We start from the raw sequence: 15,732 nt of genomic DNA, 5'->3' as shown, positions 1-15,732 counted from the left end.
ACATGCATGCCCACAACATAAGATTATTTCGTATAAAAAGTAAGTATAATTTATCATTATGAGAATGCATAATAATAAGAAGAAAGAAGAAAAAACTGGAAAATAAAATATAATAAATCCTAAATGGGATCAAAATTCCTCTCTTTAGCATTAAACCAATGATTGAAGTTTGTGTTTAGGGTGGTTTGTTTAAGCTGTCAAAGCACATGCACATGCACATCCACATCCAAGAAAGAAAGATTACAAACCAAATACACATCACTAGGAGACTCAAAACACAAAAGTTGGTGTGATTCATTGGGCAACAACAGCATAAATTTCTGTATCAAGTCACTAGCCTGGCCATGCCATGCCATTCTTCTCTTTCCCAGTCCACAGTGAATAAGAAGATCTGATTGAGCATCACAATGGCTGACAGCAATTCTTGCACCAACTAACATACACAAGATTGAGATCTCAAGTTTTGGGCTTCTTTTGAGAAGCACCATCTCCAGCCTCAGGCTTGCGCTTTATATTCAAGAAGTGCTCCACCTGGGAAAGTAAGTAGATCATTATTATTATTTTGCAGGAAGTTTACAAATCAGTTATTTCATTCATGCCCTACTAATAAGTATTACATCGTCTTGTCAACACTCACCTTTTTATCACCAAGCATGGGGGTTAAGCCTCCGGCAAAGTCCTTTTCCACAGTTGCAAAGCCGCTTCTCGGATCACTGCTTTGCCTGGATACATAGAAACATGAAACACATAAATAGTTGACAGAAAGTGGGAGCAAAGGTAAAAAGACCAACCATAAATTCATCTTACAGACCTGTAACAAACAACAAGCTTGGGCATATTCGACAGGATTTTACAGAAATTAATTATCTGCTCACTCTAGTAATAACAATCAAACACATTTCACAAGCATGGAAATTTATAGTCTAAAAGCATGTATCTCTATTCTTATCATACCCTGGTTTAACATGTCCACTCAGAACAAGATACGGTGTTTGTTGTTTAGCTTGGACTTCCCTCATCCTCTCCACGGAAAGTGATGGAGTATCTGCATTTTTCATCTGTTTAATCTTCAATTCTTCCTGATACTGACGCATACGCTTTTCCTGCTTCATTTTCCCAGGTCCCTTTCCATGGAACTTGTGTGAGAGCAGCCGAAAGGCTTCCTTTGGAGTCAACTGCAAAACAGGAAAAGACACAGTCAATAAGAAACAAACTAACTTTGTCAACTCATTCTGCAGTCAATTGTACAGTAACTTCAACTGATTAATTCGCAAGTTTTAACTACCTATTAAATCAGGTTCCATGAACTATGTTCAGCAAAGAAAAGCACAATAAAACTGCATCCTGCAACGGTTAATCCTAATTCCTGGAGCCCAATTTCCTACAGCGTGAAAGCATGAAATGGTTTAATTTTTATTCCTAGTGTTCCCAGATTTTCCCATCATCAAGACAAGAGCACTTACAATTCGGCCATATTCATCTGTCCTCTCAATGCGTATTTCCTTAGATCCATCATTATCATATATGCCAACAAGCTTGCTTTTTTTCTTGTCCATGTTCCGACCACCCCATTCAACAGTTTCTTTCAGAGTTCCACGATCTTTTAGAAGTTTGAGAGCACCAGCTAGACCCTTCCCAACTGCAGCTTCATGAATTGCCTCATCCGGAACAACCTCCTCGTCTTCCTCCTTTGCAGGAGTTTCATCTTTCATGGTTTCATCCATCTGAGTCTGGTCCTCATCTTCTTCTTTCATTTCTTGATCAGAGGTGCTTGGTACCACATCTTCCTCCATGAAAACATCTTCGCTCTCAGGTTTTTTCTCCTCTGTGAGAATACAGAGAAATCAGAAATGCAAGGGGAAATAAACTTGAAATTTTAAGCAAGGTTAAAGGATCAACATACAGTAGCACAATTTAAGGAAAGAAGCAAAATTATCAGCATAGCACAACAAAAAGGAACAACCAACACCAGTGGGATGTATGAAATCCAATTACTACTAAAGGCACTTTCTTTTGATGGAGGATAGTATGATTTATCCCGTTGAATAATACCATCCAAATTAGTTGGTTTGTAGTGTAGTGACTCATGGTTTTTATGATGCAAAATAAGCAAGTTAGTATGGTAAATGTAAGAGTGAGTATGAGCTAACTGTATGAAATCAAACAGGGATTTCATACCTTCATCATGCTGCAGACCCCACACAAATTCATCCATCTCAGTGAAAACAACTGTATTCTCTTGCTGTTCTCCAGATGTCACATTTTGATCATCTGCCTTTGACTCATTGGCAGTCGAGTTAGCAAGTTGAATTATGAACTTAGCAGAATTCTCTTCCTCATTTTGCTTTTTCAAGGCCTTTTTTCTTGCCCTCTCTAATGCCTTCCGTAGCTCATCATCATCATCACCCAAAGCAGGATTATCATCATCTTCAGTCTGCTCTGTGCGTACTTGTTCCCGTCGAAGTGCTTTAGATGCCTCATCCGCTTTAGCATATGCTGACTCATAAGCATTGCTTCTCATTTCAGCCTCAAGCTTATCTTGTTCCTCCCTAAGACTTGACCTTTTCCCATCTTTTCGTGACCCAAGATCCCCAGCGCCCAATCCAGCAGATATAGCCTCTGCTTCGAGGGCACTGATATCCAGTTTGTCCTTCTTCCTCAAAGATTTCTTTTTCTTTGGCTTTTTGAACTTAGTCATTTCCTCTTGGGTGTAATAATCAGATGAGATCTTCCCGGATGAAGTGAGATCTACAACATTATTGCTTGCCGAAACTCCTTTAATTCTTTTTCGAAGCTGTAATATGTTAAAATTTTAAAATTTTACCAGCAAAAATCCTGTTTTAAATAAGAAACCTACAAATAAACAGAAAATAAATACCTCTTCCAATTTCTTTTCAGCGTCACTACTTATACGTCCAGTTGAATCAAGAGTCACCCCCTATACCAAAAATCAGGATATCGATGTAATCATATTCATCAAGAGCAGGGGAAAATATATTTAAGGAAATTGAAAGACAGACCTCATCTGTGACAGGATCATCATATTGCGGGAGCATTTTCTTCTCAGAACCAGGTTCGTCGTTGAACCTAATAGAACATGAAACAATAATCACTTTATTTACCTGATAACAGAAGACTACATTCAAAATTTGCTAAAAAACCTTACTTGTCATCATAAACACCAGTTTTTTTCTTTGCAGCCTTATATGCATCGTCCCTGCGCTTCTGCTCTCCAAGCTCCACATTCTCGAGCATATCAACCTCTGGTATATACAATTTAACGTCACCTTAGGAAATCTGAGTCCAGAAAATACCGCAAAAGGAATGAAAAAGAACTGTATACACAACTACAGGGGCAATAAAACTATAAAACAGGACAAATATTTTAAAATAATATACCTTGATTGACATCCCCATCGGCGAGTATGCTTTGATCTTTCAGTGTCAATACCACTGCTCCACCTTCAAGTACTTTATCAAGTCCATGGAGAACTCTCACCCCACTTAAGTCATCTGCCATGGATGGATGACATTTCACAATGTTAAGAGCTTGCTGATCATTAAGGCAGAGCAGGAAAGTAATACTGAGTTAATCTTTCTGTGTCACAACAATGCATTCCCGATAGTAACCATTAATTGCATCCTCACCATACACAAAAGATGTTTTCAGCTTTCTAAACATTTTAAGTTTAAGATAACAAAATGAAGTTTGATTCTTGAAGCAACAGTAACTAGGCTGGTTAAATTGGTTTCATCTGAAAGTGGAAATGCCAAATAAACAATAGTCTATTGATATTAGTGGTAACGATGTATAAATTTTAACGAGACATACGAGCTGTTTGTTGATCTGTAGCCTCATCATCACTTTCTTCCTCATTCATGTTGTCCTGAAACATGCAATGAAATATGTTGTAATGTTTCATACGAAAATATAACATTACTCTGCAAGCTTTAAGGTGCAAAAAATAAGTTCAAGACAATAAACCTGCTCTTCAAAAATTTTAGAAAGTTGCAAGGCTTTCTCCTTTTCAGCATTCATCTTCTCTTCAAGCTGTCTGCTTCTGTTAACCCAAGATAAAACCTCTGAAGCACCTTCAGCTGACTTCTTTAATCTTTCTTCCTTCATTCTATGCAGCAGAAAAAAATCAATGTTATATTCACAACTTAAGTATTAAAGCCTCAACTTTCAAACTAGAAACCGTCTCATCAGGGATCAATAATGGAAATGCGACTGTCGCACATCAAAGCTATAAATGTACATCATATCGAATAAACGAATAGACTATTCATAGTAAAATTCTCAGTCAAATAATAAATAGACTACTACCAAACCTTTCAATGTTTCTGTTCAACTTGTATAATTTAATAGATAATCGCACATATAATAAGCCTCTAGTATAAATTTAAACAATAATTATTTGTCTCATTTTTAAATCAAGCAAATTCAGAATAGTTGTCGGATACACCAGTGTGGTGAAGAATTACCATACATGACACACAACACAGTGCATGCTATAACTTATATATATTTTCAAAATACATAATACACATATATATACACCATACACATGCATACCAAACAAACATATATTATATTGAACAAGATTGAACCTCAATATACACATTATAAAATATAAAACAGATTATGCACAAACAGTAACACAAACCTGAAATTTTAATATATATGCACACAGTTTTTGAGCAAAACAGAAACTGATGCTGCCTTACCTGGTGGTTGACCACTGGCGAAGGCAGCATGGTGGAAGATGCAAGAAAAATTGATGAGAGGCAAGGAGATAAAGAAAATAGGATGGGGAGAGGGTCAGTGGCTACGAAGGAGATGAAACTCAGAAGGAAAGATAGAATGAAATTTCCTGCATCCTTATTTAATTGGTAAAAACAAAATAAACTCTAATCAATTGTAATTAACTCTAATAAATGTAAATTAATAGCACAAAGTTTGCATTCAATGTTATGGCAATGGCAGCTCATGCGAGCCTAGAAAATGGCACAGATGTTTGCACACCATGGCGCCATTTACAACTGTGAGCATTATCCTACAAATTAGTAATATTACATAAAAAATTAACATAGTTGTTTCTTTGCACATATCACTTCAAAGTTTTTTTCCTACATCTATCAAACTTTGTACCTTCCTCTCACCAATTACTTTTCTCAGATTTGATCAGTTACTTCAACATTGCACAAAATCCTTTTTGCTATAAGAAAAGGTATAAAGTAAATCAAGTATATGGACTTTATAATAATCAAACATGCCTACTGTAGCAAAAATGCCTGGGAATGTTAAACACATAAAATTTTATAAGAAAACAAACATCACATTCCCTTTAAACAAAAGGTTATGTTTGCAAATTAAGCAACAGCAGTTAACTTACTTGGAGATTCGGTCCTCTAACTCTGATGCTGTTCGGCGTGATCCAGACACTGCAATTTCAGTTTTCTCAAGATGCTTCAAAGTCTCTGAGTCATTCACATCATCAGAATTATCCATTCTACCTTTTGTGGACTGATTATTGTGAGAATAATCATTCTCCATCTCCTTGTCCCTCTTGTGAGTTTCATCCTTTTGTTTACGTGAACTTTTTTCGGTATCCCTTCCCACATCTTTCTCTAGATCTGCTTGCCTTTCTTTATCTCTGGTCCTCTCCTTCCCCTTCTCCCTCTCAGTTGTATCTTTACCCCTATCTCTTTCCCTCTCCCTTTCTTTGTGTTTTTCTCGATCCCTATCCTTCGGTCTTTCTCTTTCTTTCTCTCTATCCTTGTCCTTATCTCTACTACTCTTCTCTTTCCCCCTTTCTTTGCCATGTCCTTTCTCGCCATCCTTCTCAAGCTCCTTTTCCCGCTCTTTATCTCGCTCCTTCTCCTTTACCCGATCCTTTCGCTCTTTATCCTTTTCCTTTTCCCTGTGCTTCTCTCGATCAGCTTCCCTCTCTCTTGCCCTATCTCGGACCTTTTCCTTATCTCTCTCATCTCTGTCCTCCTTCCTCCTATCCCTACGGTCTTTCTCAGAATCTTTATTATCTTTCTCTCTTTCCCTTGGCCTTTCTAGATCCCTACTCCTGTGTTCTTTATCCTCCCTACGGCCACTGCTTTTGCTCTTATCTTTGGCTCGATGTTTCCCTGAATCTCGGGGTTCATCCGATTCATTTCCTTCTAAATCAGCATGCTCCCCATGCCATCTGTCCCTCATAGAGGCATCATCTTGGTCTCGTGTCTCAACACTTCGTGCACGCCTATTTTCAACCAAATCTGCTCCCATATTTGGCGAGGCTAAGAAACTGTTTCCACAGACGAATCAAATATCAATGTTTTATAAAATATTAAAGGCAAACAAACACAACCAGATCAGCAGAAGATGCGAGGAAAAGCCCTGAATAACAGGTGATAGATAGTATGATATAAAAGATCTCAAAAGGATAAACCGCATCCAATTACAGGAAGCAGAAAACGCCAGATACCATCTCTTCCTAAACATTATCAACAACCAAATATTATGCTTACTACTCAAGAGCTATTTCAGGCACCTAGAACTAAAGTCCCAATGTTAAGTAACTCAACCATCTGGAATCAATCTCCGCCCGTCAAAAAAGCTTACCCATCTCTATATTACCATTACAAAACATCATCAACATAACGCACACCTAGCTCTCAACGATAAAACACAAAGTTCACTGAACTGGTCCAAACAAACATATTCAACACACAAATAGTAAACTACGACAATTTAGGGATTGAATCCGAAATACATCTACAAGATAAAAATCCACACAATCCTTCAAATTAATACGGCCGTAAATCTGCTTAACGAAATATCTTTAATCAAAACGAAGACGCACCTTCAACCCGAGCGAACGAAGGGTAGCCGAAGATTCGATGAAGCAAACTTCCCCCTTCAGCCACGGGAAAGAGCAGCGGCAAAGAACATAAATAAATCACAATATGGGCCTGGCCTGTATTTAACAACACTATATTTGGGCCCAAGAATACACTATGGACCTATTAATAATGGACCCAATATATAAGCCCATAATGTGGTCTTAGGCTGTGTTTTCTGTACAACATTTGTTGTAGTGATAATTTTAAAATAAATAACTATTTAATTAATATAAAAATAATAATAAATTAGTGTAATATTTTACATTAAAAATTGAATAATAAAAAATACGAAAATAATAATAATATAAAAGAACTAATTTTAATTTTTATATACATTGATGTACATCTTCGGATGTACAAATAACTATTTTTGACTGAAAATCATACATAGTTATATAAATTGATGTCTGAGGCTCAGTTTAGATAAAGAGTTTGAATTTGGAATTTTTTTAAAAAAAATAGTAAAAATATATATATTTAATATTATATTTTTGAAAGATTATTATAAACTAATAATATCAAAAGTTTCAAAACTGGTTTTGTAAACAAAACTTTCTTTGGGGTCATTTTTTTTTTATTTGGGTAGATTTCTTTAGCTACATGCAAGTATTACTCTTTTAACCATCTATATAAATATAACTTTGATTAGTTTATAATTATATTACAAACGAAAAGTAATATTAAAATGGTCCCAAAATCTATTGAATGATGGAGTAATAAAAAGTAATTTAACCTAAGGACTATTCAACTTTTAAGAGCACCAACATAAAAAAAAAAATACACGCATATAAATCATGGCTGTCTTTTTAGCCAGAAATATATTATCCCTCAGTCCCATTTAATATGGGCGTATTACCGTAGACACGGAAATTTAGGTAAAGTATAATTAGTAAATAATTAAGCAATGTATTAGTAAAAATAATTATTATTTAGTAAACATAATTATAGATTAAGATTAAGATAAGTAAATATTTTAATTAAAATTAAAAAAATTATAAAATTTAAAATTTAAAATGCCATTAAAGTGCATAATTATATTTTAAAAAATAGAAAGGACAAGTTATGTATGACAGACGAAAATAGAAAATAGGGACAAATTATGTGGGACTGAAGGAGTAGGTTTCAATAATAAGTTTTGGAATTTTTTTTTTTTTTTGAAAGAAAAAAAAATTATCTATTGTGAAATTTTTCAAAAATATTTATATACTACTCCCTCCGTCGAATTTCTATTGTCCTAAAGTATATTTGCACGGTTTTTTAGGTGATTGTCTTTTTGTTATGAATCGATAAATGTGCCTTTAATTTTATGGTAGATATTGAAAGTAATGAATAAATTGAAGGTAAAAATGTAAAATTTGTATTTAAAAAAAGAAATAGGACAATAGTTGTTGAACGTCTCAAATAGGAAAGTAGGATATTAGTTTGTGCACGGATGGAATATATAATATTGAAGGTGGAGCTAATATATGAAAATTTGTTGTTCTATACGATATTATTGGATTTAGAATAACTTTTTGACCTGTTCTAATCAGAAAAATTGATAAGATCAGTGCACATGCAACAGGATGCATTTTGTAATTGGTCTATATTTCAAAATGATTGTTATATATATATATATTATATATTTATAATTAGTAAAGTGGAATTAGGTTCTCATTTCCACATTAATGAAAGAATGAATCATATCATATCATAGTATCTCTCCACTATAAATATTATTCGGGTTTAATTGAAGCATACTGTCTTTTAATTTTTGCTGTTGGATTAGACTATTCAACTAAACATATGATATATAGTAGATCTAAAGAAGTAGCACTCCCTCCATCCCAAACAAGGTGTAACGTTTACTTTTGGTACGGATTTTTAGATGGATAATATTAAGTAGGATAATTTAGAAATTAGGCGGGGTAGAAATTAAATATAATTAATTATTTCCTATTTTGGAAATGTTGCAGACTGTTTGGGACATAAAAAAAAAAAAAAAAAAAAAAGAAATATTGCAGGGTGTTTGAGACGGAGGGAGTATTATATATGTCATAATATATTATAAATTCAATCAAAACTAATTATATGACTACTTAGGCACAAATTAAATCTCTTTCACAGGAAATGTGTCCATTCTTGAATTTTCAAACAAACAAAAAAAGGCATATTATTTTATTCGACTAATCGGACGCATCAATAGAGTTGATACTTAATCCACAAAATTATTAGCACATTTTTCACCTCAAACTTGTTCGAAATTCAAATCGAATCTTGCCCTAGAACAACATAGATTTTAACAAATGGTATCATTTCTACTTTCCCAATTTTCTTTTAAGCAAGTGTTATGATATCCACAATGATTTTGATTAATTAAAAAGTCACACAACATTAATTCAAGACTATTAATTAATTTCATAACAATACTTTGACAGTTAACTAATTAAGCCACCAAATTATACACTTTGTACTTTAATAATTAATTGTGAATCCATACACATACTATTATTATTATTATTATTATTATTATTATTATTATTATTATTATTATTATTATTATTATTATTATTAAAATTTCCTCGAATTTAAAAATTCATAAAACAAGAAAAGTCCAAAATGCTACCATCCTACGTCACTAGCACTAGTGCTTAATTAGCATGCAAAAACACACTTATAAATATATACACATTTTTTATTTTATTTTATTTTTTTTTCAACTATGTATATATATATATATATGTGTGTGTGTGTGTGGGGATAGTGTTGGTGCCCCTATAATACAAAAAACCTAAGTAGATATGATTAGATATATCTATGTATATATATATATATATAACTTACGTCCTCCACCATTTTTAACTACCTATCGATCTATCTATTGTACTCAACGCTAAAAGTCTTGTACCTACACTCAATTCGTCTTCTTCTTCATCTTCTTCACTGTAACTGAATTTGTTGCAGATCATGAAGCCCTCTGCAGATGGACAATGTAATAATAACAACTCCTCCACTGTCAGAAGAATTGTGGCGGCCCTTGTCGGCCTGATTCGTTTCTTCCTGTTTCAGGTGAATCCCTTCTGGCAAGAACTCGTCTACTTCCTCCTCCTTTCCGGCGCCGGATTCATGTCCCTTAAGGTTTCCAGGCCCCGGCGGCGACCTCCGCCGGCCAACGTCGATCTATTCTTCACCGCCGTGTCGGCCTCCACCGTCTCCAGCATGTCCACCGTTGACATGGAGGTTTTCTCGAGCCTCCAGCTCGTGTTCATGACCTTCATGATGTTTCTCGGCGGCGAGGTATTCACCTCCATGATCGGGCTTCTGCTCGTCAAATCGAAGATGAAAAGGAGAATCCCGAATGTCTTCACCGCCGGCGCTGATTCCGATCGTGTCGCCGCCGGCGACGGGGTCGAGATCGGTAAGGTTTGTGTTCATCCCAATTTGTGGGAAAAAAACCCTCGCGACGACGGCGACAGCCTGAAATTAAAATCCGTTGCACTTTTATCCACCGTCGTCTCCGTTTACCTTCTGGCGGCAACTCTGTCGGGCTCCATTGCCATTTTCGTGTACCTTTCGTCGATTCCGAGCGCGCGCAGAATCCTCCGGCGAAAAGGCCTGAACTTGCAGGTGTTCGCCGTCTTCACGGCGGTCTCCACGTTCACGAACTGCGGATACGTCCCGACCAACGAGAACATGGCCGTGTTCAAGAAGAACTCAGGCCTGCTTCTGATTTTGATTCCGCAGATTCTGATGGGGAACACGATGTACCCGATTTGCCTGCGGGCGTCGATTTGGGTCGCCGGGAAGTTCACGAGGTCGAAGAAGAAGGAGTACAGGTACATGGCGGAGAATGGCGGGAAATTAGGGTACGACCACCTGCTGGCGGGAAGGCGGTGTGTGTATTTGGGAATGAGTGGATTAGGGTTTATAGCGTTGCAGTTGGCGGTTTTCTGCGCGATGGAATGGAAGTCGGCGGCGGTCGGCGGCGGCGGCCTGAATGGGTACCAGAAGCTGGTGGCGTCGTTGTTCCAGGTGGTGAATTCCAGGCATACTGGGGAATTGGTTTTTGATCTCTCTGCCATTTCTTCTGCTGTTCTCGTGCTGTTTGTCTTCATGATGTAAGTCCTCATTATTATTATTATTATTTTTATTTTTTTTTTTTTCTGTTGATTATTTATTTATTTATTTATTTTTCCATTTGTTTTGCACTTGTTTCGGGTGGGGGTGGAGGTGGGGGTGGGGGGTTCAGGTACTATGTTGTTGTGTGGAATGGAGGAACAGCTCTATATAGTATTATATTCTATTCCCACGCACGTAGGTTATGATAAAGTTGCATGAATGATTAGTTAAAATATATTGATTAGTTTATTGAATGTGGTGCTCGTGTCTTATCCTTAAATTAATTATTAGTATTCTATGTCTCGACCATTGAGAATATAGGTGGGTGGGTGGCGGTCCCTGCAAATCTAAATGTATATTTTGAAAGCACTGCGCGCTACCTTTAATTTATATATATTATCATGGTATAGATAGATAGATAGATAGATAGATAGATGGAATGCTTGCATTTGCATGCATGCAATGCAATTTGGTGATTAGTTTCTGTGAAAATATAATATAATGTAATAATAATAATAATGTAAGTGCAAGCAATTACTACTAGCTCCTTTGCAAATTGCAGGTACCTCCCACCATACACTTCATATGCACCAATTAGTGAAGGTGACACCACAAAAATAAGAGACGACGACTGTGACAATAACGATAACAATAATGATCATGATGTAGATGATATCTGCAAAGTAAGAAGAGAAAACAAGAAGATGAAGCTGCTGCAGGGTGGTTTCTGGGAAAACATGTTTTTCTCACAGCTCACATACCTCACCATATTCGTCATCCTTATTTGCATTACAGAGAGGCATTCGATCAAGACAGACCCCCTTAACTTCAACGTACTCAATGTCGTCGTTGAGGTGATCAGGTAAGCGAGAAAAACACTTGCACTGAAATTTGCACACTCAAATCAAATCAAATCCTAGTGTTGATATGGTTTCTATATTGCAGTGCATATGGGAACGTCGGGTTCTCAGTTGGATACAGTTGCGCAAGACAAATCACACCCGACGGACGCTGCAAGGATGCGTCGTATGGTTTTGCAGGAAGATGGAGCAATGAGGGGAAATTTGTGCTGATCATAGTGATGTTCTTTGGAAGGTTGAAAAAATACACCAGGAGAGGGGGTAGGGCATGGGCCCTGCAATAATACCCTCTCTCTCTCTCTCTCTCTCTCTCTCTCTCTCTCTCTCTCTCTCTCTCACAAATAAACATATATATATATATATGTTTGGTGTGATTGTATCATACAAAATGTAAGTAGCTTCTACCTAATGTAAAACGTATATGCAGGCTTGATCAGCTAGTTGTGTATATAAATATTTCTAGCTTTTGAAAAATGAGTGTTGAAATAATAATAATGTATGTTAGGAATGTGTAGAAATGATGCTGAAAAATATATGTATTTATATGTGTGTGTTTGTCACAATCATGTTCCAAAACAAACCACAGAAACAAAATGGGAGTGGAGTCTAGGTGGAAAGTAAAAACCATTCGACTAAAATTAGTGGAGAGTGAAAGTGGAGCATCAAAAGTCTTGAACATTTTATGGTGGCTAAGGACAGAATGACCGAACATTTTGGGAAGTAAAAGTTCATTTAGCTGACCATTGGTTCGGGGCTGGATGCTGCCAGTATATCCAACAGTGAATCCTTAGGTTCCAGCTCTTCATGCCAGAGAGGTAGTGTATCACCCGGATAGAACTTTCGAACCACTCCATCCTCGTTAATCTGCAATAACAAGTCATCATCGCGACCATAAGGTTTCGAAAGTGGAATCAAGAGACAAGACACCACCAGCAGGCAAGCATGCATGCTGTTTGATGGAAAGAGACTATAATGATTACAGAAATGAATTCCTGTAATTGGAAAGGCAGAAATATGCATAATAAGCAAGAACAAGGTGTAGTTTTAGGGTTTGGGGTTTATCACTTTTAATCAGAACGAGAGGTAATTAACAGGACTTACAGTCACAGTTCGAACAACACCGCCACTAGCACCATCCCGAGCAATGGCAAGAGAAACTGCTTTCACAACTAATTTCTGAGAAAAAATGTCGAAGAAATGTAAGGTACATTAGAATGAGCGGCTGCAATGTAAGTGATAAGCTACACAGCTTTCCAGATTGAACATTATTATATTGCAGGCCTATCTAGACTATGAAAATCACTTGCAAATTCCAGTGATGGTTCATAGGAGCAGTATGCTTATGGTGATACTGATATCTAATTTATACAAACAAAATTTTGAAGAAAAACAACAGAAGGAAGTCCTAAATATTTATTCTCAGAATGAATTCAATAATTTTTCATAGAAGTAGTAGAGCATAAAGCACCTCAGCTTCATCTTGCGTCATTCCTTCCTTCCATTCTTGGTCAAAGAACCCGTACAGATAGGTAGAGCCAGACCCTGAGATACAAACAAGAATCAGTGTGCAATACTTCAAGCCTATTATAATGCATATAGACTTGATTACTACATGTTAAAGCAGAGATATGAAGTATTTGGCCATCTTGAGGTTTGGCCAGTGCAAACCAGAAATATTACACTTGGAGGGTGTGGTCTCTTGTGTTTATTTATTTAGTTCAGTATTACAAAGTAAGGTTCTTCATTCAGTAAGAGTTATAAAAATGTAGGGGGACAAGAGTCTCAGAAATAGCTTAGAAACCATCCTGGAAAACTGTAAAAATAGGTTTTATGTAGAAACTGAAAAATATCTTATAACGAAGAGTAATTTTTAAAAAAAAGTAAAAAAAGGGGGCACCTCCAATGGTAAAAGGCAGATCTAAAATAGTGCCTCCCAGAGGTACTCCAAAAATTTTGCCCCCTTCATACTTATCCCATCCACCAACAATCAGACCAGTTTGCAGCATGTTCTGCAAAAATCAATATATTCAAATAAAGCAGAGACCAAATATAAAAATACTATAACTCCGCAACCACATGAAATAGATATATCAAGGCAGGCTGTAAGTGCAGTTTGGTAATATTTTACATTCAGGCACAAATTAAATGTTCGTCATTCTCATTATCTTGGCTTGGGCCAACTTCAAAATGGAGAACTCTGAAAGCGTTACAAAGACAACAGTCATACTATGTGCATCATCTTAAAAGCAATAAATATGATGATAAGACACATTTACACCTAAAACCATATCAATTATATTTCCATCACATTGAAAAATATATATATTTTGGCATAAATGCATCGGAAACCATTCCAATGGTAGCATAACTATCAAAATTTCCAACAATTTTAACCTGTAAATGCCCACAAAAATTTAAGAATTGCATATAAGAGCTCGTTAGCAAACCTTGTTGTTGTAAGATAATAATCTGACAAGGTTGGCAGCAACTTTTACTGTTGATGGCTGCCCCAACTGTATCCTGCATGGCTAAGAAAATCATAAGAATTTCATTTTATAAACTTAGAAGACATATTTCACCAAGATTCGAAATCCATTTGGCAAACCAATATGAAGAATGTGACATTTGAGGAATTATGCAAGGAGAAATGTTAAACAGCCATTAATGACTAGCATTATTCCAAGATAGCTCTAACTCTCACTCAGTCTATTTAAGCGTTTTTCCTCTATACATAAAGTACACTACATTAGCTCCTTAAGAATTGGAAATTCCATAATCAGGCAGATGTGCTAATAAACAGAATAGATGATGTTTGAGGGGGAAAAAAAGAATTCAAGGTCTTTTAAGTTTCAAAAATCAATTACATTATAAGACACAACAATATTACAATGGAGGTTTCAGGCAAGCTTACGTGTGTTGATGAAGAAAGTGACGGACGTAATCTGATACAATCTGCGAATCTGCTGCCTGAGAAAACAAAAAAAAGGCTCGTCAAAAGTAAGAAAAGATATTTTGCTTCCCTAGTGGAAATCAAGCATAGATCATATACATTTTCCTATTCAAAGAGTAGACACACTGTTCACCGACACGGAACAATATGAGAAAAGCAGCAAACATAATTTCAAACCCTAAACTTCCTAAAAAATACAGAAGGAAAGAAGAAGAGAAACACATAAATAGCACCCCTAAAATTCCTACAAATTCTTACCGAACCAGAGCGGCAGAGATAGACATTATCGGTTAGCTGAGTGATCTTGTCAGATGCCCGATTCGCCACATACATTCCTACAAATCATAGTTACCGAACACAAAACATGAAAAATGGTAATTGTACGAAGCCACGAGATTTTAAGAGCCTTCCTACATCAAATAATTTATTTCTTGGGGCAAGAAGAGTCACCGGTGCTGGTGCGAGAATCGGCGCCCAGAACAACCCCGCCGTTGTAAGTGACTCCGATGATAGTAGTCCCCATCGAATGAGGAGCATTGAGATCTCCTAAGCTGAAATCCATGACGCCAACGAATATGCGAACGAAATGGCCTCAAACCGGAGCACGATTATCAGCAGAGTCCAAACCCTAGCGAAACGATTGAAGAAGAAAGAAGTATCAGTTGAAAATGACAAGAGCCAGGGTTTCGTGCACCGGAAGAATGCACCAGCTCAGTTTCAATCATTCACAAGAGTTCAGCCCCTTGATTTTCAACAATTTATACATCTGCCTCTCTAGAATATCAATTTTGCAAACTGGCCCCAACCCTCTATTCTCCATTGTTCATGCTTTTTTAAATTATATTCTTATTTACAAAATTATCACTTTTATAATCGTTTATTTCAATGTATTTGTTTTTGTAAAATAATTTAAAAGGATATTATATA

The 15,732-nt window shown here is 36.3% G+C and overlaps 3 protein-coding genes across 6 annotated transcripts; 1 reads left to right on the top strand and 2 right to left on the bottom strand.

Moving 5' to 3' along the window:
- Positions 1-126: 126 nt before the first annotated feature.
- LOC127251373 (SART-1 family protein DOT2) lies at positions 127-6,959 on the bottom strand. Of its 3 annotated transcripts, XM_051275037.1 has the most exons (14): positions 6,858-6,959; positions 5,518-6,299; positions 5,397-5,445; positions 3,986-4,127; positions 3,833-3,887; positions 3,400-3,513; positions 3,167-3,263; positions 3,021-3,087; positions 2,879-2,938; positions 2,179-2,794; positions 1,464-1,825; positions 955-1,175; positions 638-722; positions 127-531 (listed from the first exon to the last, which is right to left on the bottom strand). In XM_051275037.1, the coding sequence occupies exons 2-14, from the start codon at positions 6,278-6,280 to the stop codon at positions 457-459; spliced, it is 2,706 nt and encodes a 901-aa protein (XP_051130994.1). In that variant the 5' UTR covers positions 6,281-6,299; positions 6,858-6,959; the 3' UTR covers positions 127-456. The 3 variants fall into 3 exon arrangements, with proteins under 3 accessions (XP_051130994.1, XP_051130993.1, XP_051130995.1); XM_051275036.1 differs by having other exon boundaries at positions 5,397-6,299; XM_051275038.1 differs by lacking the exons at positions 127-531; positions 638-722 and adding an exon at positions 1,286-1,381 and having other exon boundaries at positions 1,039-1,175; positions 5,397-6,299.
- Positions 6,960-9,646: 2,687 nt separating this feature from the next.
- On the top strand, positions 9,647-12,525 carry LOC127251947 (sodium transporter HKT1). 2 transcript variants are annotated; one of them, XM_051275912.1, is made up of 4 exons: positions 9,647-9,868; positions 9,946-10,994; positions 11,558-11,857; positions 11,941-12,525. In XM_051275912.1, the coding sequence occupies exons 1-4, from the start codon at positions 9,860-9,862 to the stop codon at positions 12,137-12,139; spliced, it is 1,557 nt and encodes a 518-aa protein (XP_051131869.1). In that variant the 5' UTR covers positions 9,647-9,859; the 3' UTR covers positions 12,140-12,525. The 2 variants fall into 2 exon arrangements, with proteins under 2 accessions (XP_051131869.1, XP_051131868.1); XM_051275911.1 differs by having other exon boundaries at positions 9,647-10,994.
- LOC127251948 (proteasome subunit beta type-6-like) lies at positions 12,374-15,530 on the bottom strand. Its single transcript, XM_051275914.1, has 8 exons — positions 15,256-15,530; positions 15,064-15,140; positions 14,767-14,822; positions 14,303-14,375; positions 13,753-13,864; positions 13,324-13,397; positions 12,957-13,031; positions 12,374-12,719 (listed from the first exon to the last, which is right to left on the bottom strand). Exons 1-8 carry the CDS (start codon positions 15,365-15,367, stop codon positions 12,588-12,590), a joined length of 711 nt encoding a protein of 236 aa, XP_051131871.1. The 5' UTR covers positions 15,368-15,530; the 3' UTR covers positions 12,374-12,587.
- Between the last annotated feature and the right edge of the window lie 202 nt (positions 15,531-15,732).

Source organism: Andrographis paniculata, unplaced genomic scaffold (assembly GCF_009805555.1).
Source record: "Andrographis paniculata isolate CXL003 unplaced genomic scaffold, ASM980555v1 Contig45END, whole genome shotgun sequence".
Classification (NCBI taxonomy): domain Eukaryota; kingdom Viridiplantae; phylum Streptophyta; class Magnoliopsida; order Lamiales; family Acanthaceae; genus Andrographis; species Andrographis paniculata.
The sequence above is the reverse complement of the archived record's forward strand: the minus strand, read 5'-3'. Positions and strand labels throughout refer to the sequence as shown.

What these genes read in the sequence shown, in the direction of transcription:
- LOC127251373 (XM_051275036.1), bottom strand. Translation starts at nt 6,280, where the DNA reads ATGGGAGCAGATTTGGTTGAAAATAGGCGTGCACGAAGTGTTGAGACA. An exon ending in CTAAAATTTTTGAAGAGCAG is followed by an intron (nt 3,888 to 3,985) that starts GTTTATTGTCTT and finishes TGCATGTTTCAG; the next exon opens with GACAACATGAATGAGGAAGA. An exon ending in CGATGGGGATGTCAATCAAG is followed by an intron (nt 3,264 to 3,399) that starts GTATATTATTTT and finishes TGTATATACCAG; the next exon opens with AGGTTGATATGCTCGAGAAT.
- LOC127251947 (XM_051275911.1), top strand. Translation starts at nt 9,844, where the DNA reads ATGAAGCCCTCTGCAGATGGACAATGTAATAATAACAACTCCTCCACT. An exon ending in GTGCTGTTTGTCTTCATGAT is followed by an intron (nt 10,995 to 11,557) that starts GTAAGTCCTCAT and finishes TGCAAATTGCAG; the next exon opens with GTACCTCCCACCATACACTT. An exon ending in GTCGTCGTTGAGGTGATCAG is followed by an intron (nt 11,858 to 11,940) that starts GTAAGCGAGAAA and finishes TCTATATTGCAG; the next exon opens with TGCATATGGGAACGTCGGGT.
- LOC127251948 (XM_051275914.1), bottom strand. Translation starts at nt 15,367, where the DNA reads ATGGATTTCAGCTTAGGAGATCTCAATGCTCCTCATTCGATGGGGACT. An exon ending in CGATTCTCGCACCAGCACCG is followed by an intron (nt 15,141 to 15,255) that starts GTGACTCTTCTT and finishes TATGATTTGTAG; the next exon opens with GAATGTATGTGGCGAATCGG. An exon ending in CACTTTCTTCATCAACACAC is followed by an intron (nt 14,376 to 14,766) that starts GTAAGCTTGCCT and finishes TTAGCCATGCAG; the next exon opens with GATACAGTTGGGGCAGCCAT.